Source organism: Malania oleifera, chromosome 11 (assembly GCF_029873635.1).
Source record: "Malania oleifera isolate guangnan ecotype guangnan chromosome 11, ASM2987363v1, whole genome shotgun sequence".
NCBI lineage: Eukaryota > Viridiplantae > Streptophyta > Magnoliopsida > Santalales > Ximeniaceae > Malania > Malania oleifera.
Genome location: NC_080427.1, coordinates 13,955,964 through 13,965,174, shown reverse-complemented (window position 1 = coordinate 13,965,174; position 9,211 = coordinate 13,955,964). Strand labels below are relative to the sequence as shown.

The following is a 9,211-nucleotide window of genomic DNA, read 5'->3' as shown; positions in this document are numbered from 1 at the left end:
CAAGTGTAATTTACACCACAGAAAATTGGTGGTCTAGTGGATGAGTGACCTTCACCGAATGGAGTTACAACGATATGTGTCATGTGATCTTTTTACAAATAAACTATTAAGTCAATGTAAACCCACTCTGATACCAAATGTTGATTTAGGTGTAATCCCAACAGGGGGGGCGGGAGAGAGAGAATTGGGTATTTTAAAAATTCTTTGAAACTTATTCACCACTTAGTCCCTATGTCTAAATTTAACCAATTACTTATCAAGTTTGTGTGAGATTATTCAACAAACATACATGCAAGTTGGATATTGAAATTCAGTGTGGAAAATAAAGAGATAAGGGAAGAGAGAATGCAAATGTAGTTTTTACGAGGTTCAACCAACCCAGGCTACATCCTCGCCTTAAGCAACTCACTCAAGGATTCCACTATAATCCTTACTCCTTAAAATGGAAGGGAGCTTCCCTTACAATCTGCTACTTACAAGAGGTATAGTTTCCTCCTACTACGCTGCTTACAAGAGATATAGCTCTCTCCTCACACCTGGTTCACAATCCGAACAGTGAATACAATGAAATCTGTAAAATACTCAAAGTTGCTTCCAATAAAGCTCGTGAGTACAATTCAAATTCCTAATACATAACCATATGATAAAACTTGAAACTCAGAATGTATGAAATGATTCAACTGTTTATGAATGATTATGTTTCAATACGCAATTTCCCTTCTAACAAAAACTCCCAAGTAATGATATATTTAAACGCTTTGGAGAATATAGGGTTCTAGTTCACTTTGTAAAAATGCACAAATATATCTAATGTGAACTTATTCAAAAACTTTGTCTTGAATATTAGATCAATCAAAATCAACTACTTTCTTTCAAATATTCAATCACACAATGATCTTTGTAATAAGCCAATACATATACATATATACATAATATGATTTTCAAAAATCAAAAACTGAATAGATTGTTTTTTAGAAAATATCCCTCAATAAAATGTATATTTTTAAATACCAAGGATATTTAATTAAGCGTTAATATATCTAAAATATAAATCCTTTAACAAAACATACTTGAATCAAATCTTTTTAACCAATGATAAAACCCTTTATCAAGTAGTGAGATTATCTAAATACTTTATATATAAAGTATACTCACTCTCTATCACTTAGCCTATTTTAACAATAGATTTCGAAATGAGTAGTTTCTTGAAATATATATATACTCAAGATCAACCTCTCTAATGATATTCAATAATAGATGAAGATATGAGAAGCTCTTGAAAAACACTAAACGGATTAATCAAACCTCAATACCAAGTTGAAATCAAGATGTGTAAATGAATCCCTTTTGATTTTTCTGAATTGATTTTCCCAATGTTGATGAGTATGTGCAAGAGTGCAGGAAATCTTTTTGCAATGTGTTCAAAGTTCTCAAATCTCTTTTCAACAAGATGTTCTCTTCTTTTCTCGTTTGACTTAGCTTAGCACTAGGGTTTAGATGATGTATAAATAGGTGTTTTACCTTTAGAATCAATCCTAACAGTTGGATCAAAGAAATAGCTTGCGTGTTCTTTCATCAAAAAATAAATTTTTAAACTTTCCCAAAGGTTCAGACGGCTGAGGTCAAAGACCCAGATGACTGAAGTTCTTTAAAGCTTCGAAAAAATAACCTAGACATAGGATCAGATGATTGAAGTCCAAGTTCAGTCTTCTGAGGTGCTTCTGCTAGGTTCTGTGTTTCACCATAATTCTACAGGCGACTGAACTTAATCTTTGGTCTTTTGAAGAAATTCTTCAGACGACTAAGGTTAACTTCGGTCTTCTGAAGTGACAACTTCAGGCGACTGGCCATTGAGTTCGGTTGTCTGAAGTACCCATTTCTTGAATGTTGTCTTTATACTTTGAAAAACTGATTTCCTCTCTTTCTTGGATCTTTTATAAAAACATTTTTTGGGGTTTTAAAAATATTTCTAAGTCCATGAATATCCCCTAATGATGCTCATGAAATAAATAAGTCCTAAGATTTTTCTAGTTCATGATTTGATCCTCAAATTAAATCATATGAAAATGTAAATACATGAGTTCTAAGTACCCATTCCCATGACACTCTTGAACTTGTCACTTGCATCTTCATTCTTGTACTCTTTAAGTTCCATGGATCTTGCCCCGATATGTATACTTTGTTCTTTATGGCCTCCATGACTTATTATCCTTCCGTGCATGCTTAATATAGTTCCTGTTCAAAATCTCAATGCACAGATCAAATACCAAGTCATCTGTCATTATCAAAATAGGATTGGACTCATAGAGTCAACAAGTTCATCTAGTGATGTATTTTTAAGATTACTTCCTTCTGTTATGGTTGTGGCTTTTGGTTCCCAAACGGGTGGAAGTCCTCTAAAGATTTTATATATCATCTCATAAGTTGAATAATTCTTTCCTAAGGCATTGAGGGAGTTTATTATATGGGTGAACCGTACCTAGTGTACATACTAGTGATGGTTTCATCTGGGTTCATCCTAAAAGCCTCATACTCGCTTGTGAGCATGTCAATTCTATTATCTCTAACATCAATTGTTCTTTTATAGGTTACCTCTAGTTTATCTCATATTTATTTATCTGATTTACATGTCATGACCCTATTGAATTCATTTACATCAAGAGTACAATATAAAGCATTCGTAGCACTTGAATTTACTTGCAACATCTTATGGTCATTGTCAGTCATCTCTTTTTCCTCTTTAGGTATTTCTTTGCTATCTATATTTTTGGTAGGGACAAGGTCACCATGTGTGACAACTTTCCAAGCTTTCCAATTCATGGCTTGCAGGTATATCCTCATTCGTTGTTTCTAAAAAGTATAGTTGACACCGCAAAAGAGAGGAGGTCAATATGAGGATTGACCCTCAGCAAAGGGAGCTACACCTTGGAATGCCATAAAGATCTTTGTGCAACTTCTTGGTTAAGATTTGCTACAACCTCAATCTAATACCAATTGAAAAGTAAGGTGTAGTCCCAAAAGGGGGTGAATTGGGTTTTAAAAGTTTTTTTAAATCCTTTTAATAAACTCTTTCTCAATCCTATTTAGTTTTAACAATTAAAAATGTAAGATTGATTAACTACAATAAGTACAGCGGAAGATTAAATTAGTTATCAACCTTAATGAATAAGTATGCTTACTTTGAATGCTTTATAGATTAGTCAAGAAATCTTTTAGAAATTATTCAACAAACCAATACAATCAAGGTAACCAAGATAAAATTCACAATAACACAATCTCAGCAATGCTTTCAAGTTTTAGCACTTAAGTAATTCAAAGTTAAGTTTGAGAATGAATGCTTGCTAATAATAAGCCCTGTATTTATGGACTTGTTTTCTCAATGTAAACCACAACTCAAACATTCAACAATCTACCAAAAACTCAGACTTTAAATAAACTTTCGGTTAATTAGTCTTGCGTGTTAACCAATTAACGTACTCCCTTTAAGGTTTCCTCAATTATATATTGATCAACCAACCTACTCCCTTTTGGTTTCCACAATCCCAAAATCGAATTAAACCTTGGTTTATTTAATTTCCAATCCACGTAGTATATGTGATCAAAAATTAAAATCCAACCACGCAATTAATATAAATAGGAAATTAAATAAGAGTAGGAAGAGAGTGAGACGAGAGTTTTTACGAGGTTTGGCTTATACCCAGCCTACGTCCTCGTCTTAGGCAAGACCACCTAAGGATTCCACTATACCATTCCTTTTCGGGAGGAACAAACCTTTTACAATCCCTCCTTTAGGGTGGAGCCTCCTCTCCAAGTGATACCCCACGCTCGGTCACTCCTTCACTAGGCTAGAGTGCGCCTCTCCAGGCGATATCCCATACTCAGTCTAACTATGATTCAAGAACATGAACCGTCTACAAAATAAGAAACAAATATTGGTGTACAAAGACACTCTCAAAACAAAGTAGATTAGTACAATTGAAATCTATATACTTCAATCAAAATCACAATATGGAAAGATGAAGCTCAAGAAGATATCACCGTAAGCCTTCTTTCTAGGTTGAAAGAATTAGGAGTAGGCTCAAAATTTTTGTGAGAAATTCACAGCAAACCTCAATAGTGAAACTCAGAAATTTATTACACAAGAAAGCTTTGAGAGAATTTGAAGCTTTAAGAATAAGAAAACTTGATTGCTGTATTTTCTTGGTGCAATTAATCCTTAGCCTTGGGGGGTTATATAGATGAGAAGTCAAGTCTATTTCATGTTCCCTAAGTGACTTAGAGTGTTTCCCAAATTTTTACAACGTTTAGAATTCAAGAAATAACTTTTGGAAATTTCTCGTTGCTGTTTAAAATTTGAATTTTCCGCAAGTCAGTCGACTGAGACCTATTCTGTCTGTTGTTCAGTCAACTAGGCAAACACAGTCAATCGGTTAAGATGCTATCAACTTCGACCATATTTTAGTATTTTGGTCAGAACTTTTCTATATAACTCTAAATTGGACGTTCTTGGTATCAACAGAAAGGTAAGAGAAAATCTCATAACTTTCATGCTGAACACATTTTAAAATAAGGAGTTTTTGATAGAGAAAAGTTCTCTTAAATGCAAATGTAGAAAAAAGAAGGGAATTTAGAAAATCCTATTTTGGTGTTTTTCATTCCAAAAATAATTTGAACCTTTTTTGAAATAACTTTTGACCTTATAAAAATACTTTCCAACTATTTTATAAGACATCTAGGTCCAAGTAATTAACCTAAGAGTTTGATGCATCCATATTGAATTTGTTTGAAGTACTTACATAAAAACTTCTTAAGACTATGATATTTTAAGCACTTAAGTCTTCATACTTGTCTTTCTTTGACTCCATCTTGTCTTCAAGTTTCAATATATTTTAAGTTTTTAACAAGTTCTCTTTAATATTCATGCTCTCATGATCTTCAAATTTTATTAGATTATCTTTGAATCCATGCCTTAATAGTATGTAAGCTTCATTTGATCATCTTTCTTTGGAGTATAAGCTTTCAATGATCCTTGTGAGCACTTGACCTTGTATTCTCATACTTGAGTCCTGAAATATCATTATTTAACCAAATATGTTAAGTTCCTTTGATTTGTTATCATCAAAACAAGATTTTAAGACTTGTAAGGCCAACAAGACATGAAAAACTAGTCCATCTAATCTTAAGGGATAAAACTGTCAATTAATGTACACAAGTGTAAACCTGTCACCATAATCCTTGAAAATCAAAATAAAACCTCACCCTGTGTTGCATTTTCACTTTCAGTTTATTAGCATAACATGAATAAAAAGTTCCATCCATTGGACTTTCCTAACTTCGCAAGAAAACAAACAATATAAAATAATGGTTTTCGTCATTGTAAGTCCATTTCAGTGCATCATATCAAATAAAATAGGGCAAAACAACAAACAATTCCTTTACATCCTCAAAATGACTTAACAGAAACATAAATATGAAAAGCCATCCACATACAATGACAAATATGAATATCAGACGAGCATTCAAGTTTTCTAGAACCAAAGACACCCTGAACTAGTTTCCAGCCAACATTTCCATTACTATCGAATGATATAAACCAAGTGTTGGACATGAGTGCATATATTTAGCATGCTAAAGAGTAAAACCTGTCCAAAACAGCTCAACTTGTTAAAACCAGAGCCTACAAATGTGCAACTCAGTCCAACTGAACTCAACAACATCACATATTTTCAAGACAATTTCTAGAAGTAAAGAAGTCAACAAAAGAAATGCAATGACATTCTTTTGCTCGTGAAAACTCAGGTCCATTTCTACTAGGCAAAAATTCAAAAATTTGTCCCCAAGTAAGATCATAGTCAACCAGAATCAATAATCTGTCCACATAGGACATTTGTATAAGCATAATCAGCATATTACATCAGTCCATGTTTCATGACATTTTAAATAACTCATGTTTTAACTGTTCATACAACAAATACAACTTGACTGTGACAACTCACGGTTTACTACGATAGTTTGAACGGGAAAACTAATTTTTAGTGACGAAATTATTATTGATGGTTTCAAAACTGTCGCTAATAGTATCGTATTAGTGATGGTTGTTAAAACCGTCACTAATACTTATACTATTAGTGACGATTCTTAAAAACCGTCACTAATACTCACTTTTAGTGACGAAATTGAATCTGCCACTAATACTTTCGCCAATAAAAACAAATTGTTTTGTAGTGTAATATGATATTGTTTTAATTTGCATTTTCATCTATATATTTATGTTACTTTAATATATTTAATCATTATCTAATGTTAAGATAAAAAAGAATATGGACTCAATAATATTTCAATTTAAAAAAAAAAAAACTAATTTTAAATTTTAAATTTTCCGCGAACCGAACCGTTTAAGTAGAATTCAGCCTAGCTAAGGTATAGCCGGTTCTGGACCGCGACGTGTCCTCAATCTTGAGCCCTTCTGGTTACGTAGACGTTCCTAACGAGAGGATGGGCACGTGTCCATGTGCATGCATCACTTGGACTGCAGCACTTCGGGTTTCAAATTCTCTTTGTCGCTGCCCGGGCCGTCCCGTCGCCGTCTCCATGTGTTTATATTATAAACACAGACGGATGGAAAACCCATGTCTGAAATAATCAAGTCCTTGTGTTTATATGAATGAGAAAGATAGTGTTTTGCATCTCTGCAGCTTCTGGTTTAGTGAGCTTCTTGTTCTGCAATGGCCGTTTGAATTTTTAGCCGTAAATGTGATATATCCGAGAACAGCGTTAGCTTGATCAAGAGGAAAGCTCATCGCATGTTTTTATTTGAACAGGTAACTATGCAACCTTCTCTTTGAATATGGCATTTGATAGCTTTTCTTTTATCAGCAGTAAAAGGACACTGCAATATTGCCTATCAAATGTTTGATAAAAGTTTCAGGAACGAAGCCCGCGCACAACTTTCTGTTCTGAGAGCTCATCTTTAATTCATCGCCCGAATGGATGAGCAAGACCTAGTTTCATCGAAGCTCAAAAGCCCTAGACTTGAAGAAGATCGTGACAGGTTAAGCAATTTGCCACTGCCAATCATTCATCACGTGTTCTCATTCCTCGAAACCATAGATGTGATCAGAGTTAGTGCAGTGTGTAGAAAATGGAGGTACTTGTGGGTTTCAGTGCCTTATTTTTATTTCAATATCCACACCATTTGGGCAAAAGCAGTGTTCAGATGGTCTCCGCAAACTGTTAATGAGAATTTCAAGGATTTTGTGAACTGGGTTTTGCTGTCCCAACGTGGGTATTGTCATATTCAACGCTTTCGCCTCTCGTGGTTTTGCTTCCAAGATGATTACACGGTTCACAGGTGGATGAATATAGTTGCAAGGCGAAATGTCAAGGAGCTTCACCTATCATTAATTTCACGAACACCATTTTTGTTCCCAGTTGCCTTTTAACCTGCAAATCTATGGCGGTATTCAAGCTGCACTTCTTGGAAAAATGCGGCCTCATTCTTCCAAGTGCTGTGAGTTTCAGCCACCTTACAACCCTTGAATTCATGAATGTTGAATTATTGAGTGAAAGCGAAGGAAAAATCTTTTCCAGGTTTCCTCTTCTTCAGAATTTAACGTTGCAGTGGTGCGTTTTTTATGGTTTCAACATTATTGATATTTCTACGAGTAATCTGAAGAGGCTGAAAATTATACACGACGGTGATAATGGTTTATGCAACAGCGTACTAAAAGTAGCTTGCCCAAGTCTCGTATCTCTATATTACTATGGTCCACTGCCCCAGAACTTCTTATTGCAGGACCTTCTTACTCTTGACGACGCATATGTGGGCTTAGAAGTTTTAAATAATGTTTCGGATGAAGAACATGGTAGTAAAGTGTGTGAGATCCTCAGAGGACTTCAGAATGCAAAATCTTTGAAGCTTGACGTTGTTTGTTTGTCGAATCTTTACCATACAGTTGCTAATATGGGGCACTGCACGTGCTTTTCTTCCTTTGACAATTTGAAGTCCTTAAAATTTTCCATTGGTTTGGATGAATGCTTCTTCAAAGCCATGCTCGGATTGCTCAAGTGCTGTCCCCATCTAGATGCTCTTGCAATAGAATTTCAAGCTAATGGGCGCGAATTGAATGATATTAAGATGCCAGATGAGGCAATTCCATGTTTGACGTATCATCTTAAGATGGTCGAGCTCCGTAATTGTGATTGCTACGAGAATGAGATTGAGGTGATCAGGTTTTTGCTGAAGAATGGACGTGTATTGGAGAAACTGAGTGTTCTTTGGCTTATAGGACTTGATGATGCAAGGGAGACTATTGAAAGGGTAATGGAGTTCCCTAGATCTTCCTCAAATGTTACATTGACATTCCTCGAACCAAAGTCAGTTGAAGATTCTCGGATCATGGAAAAGGCTATTGATTTGTAAAATATAGTCAGCGAGGCAAATGCTTAGAACATGTTTGCATCCTAAGTGATGACTATGGGCCTTATGAGTTATGAGAGTTTGAAGACTGGCAAAATTGCGAGAACTAATTAATTCATATCACCTTTAATTATATAGAATCCTTTTCTTCCCACGGTTCAAAGCATTGTGCAGGCCTCATGTCAAAGTGTTTGCAAGATGCAGCTGTGTACATCCTTGTATGAATTAAGCCATGAAATCCCGTAGATACCTACTTTGTATGAACTAAATTATGTGATTTGTACGTAAATACATACATACCTTGTATGAATTAATCCTGATCCAACTTATAAATATGTTGTACAAATTGAGCCTTTTGGGGTCGAGAGAATATATATTTTAAAATCCCCTTTTCTTCTTTTTTTCATGACGTCATTTATGACCTTCATTTTCCATCTCTCAATGTATATTTGATTTGTCCATGGCACAAAGCATTGTGTGTTAGGGACCAGGGAGCAACAATCACACCACAAAAAATAAATAAACAAGCAAGAAATGGAGATTAAGATTTAACATGGTTCAGCCCAAACTGACCTACGTCTACGGAGTACACCAATCTCACTAAAACTGGGAAAAAAATACGAGGAGGAGGAGGAGGCAACTACACCCCACTCACACTACAAAAAATAAGGTTATTAGTGGCAGTTTAAAACCGTCACTAATAATCAAAAAACTATCACTAATAGTAGTAGTCACAATTTTATCAGTATTAGTGATGATTTTAAATTTGTCACTATATCTGCAATTACTACT

At 34.7% G+C, this 9,211-nt stretch overlaps 1 protein-coding gene across 1 annotated transcript; it reads left to right on the top strand.

Annotated features, from left to right (window-relative positions):
* The first annotated feature begins 6,493 nt into the window (after positions 1-6,493).
* Positions 6,494-8,679, top strand: LOC131167278 (uncharacterized). Its single transcript, XM_058126018.1, has 2 exons — positions 6,494-6,821; positions 6,923-8,679. Exon 2 carries the CDS (start codon positions 7,454-7,456, stop codon positions 8,420-8,422), a length of 969 nt encoding a protein of 322 aa, XP_057982001.1. The 5' UTR covers positions 6,494-6,821; positions 6,923-7,453; the 3' UTR covers positions 8,423-8,679.
* Positions 8,680-9,211: the final 532 nt, after the last annotated feature.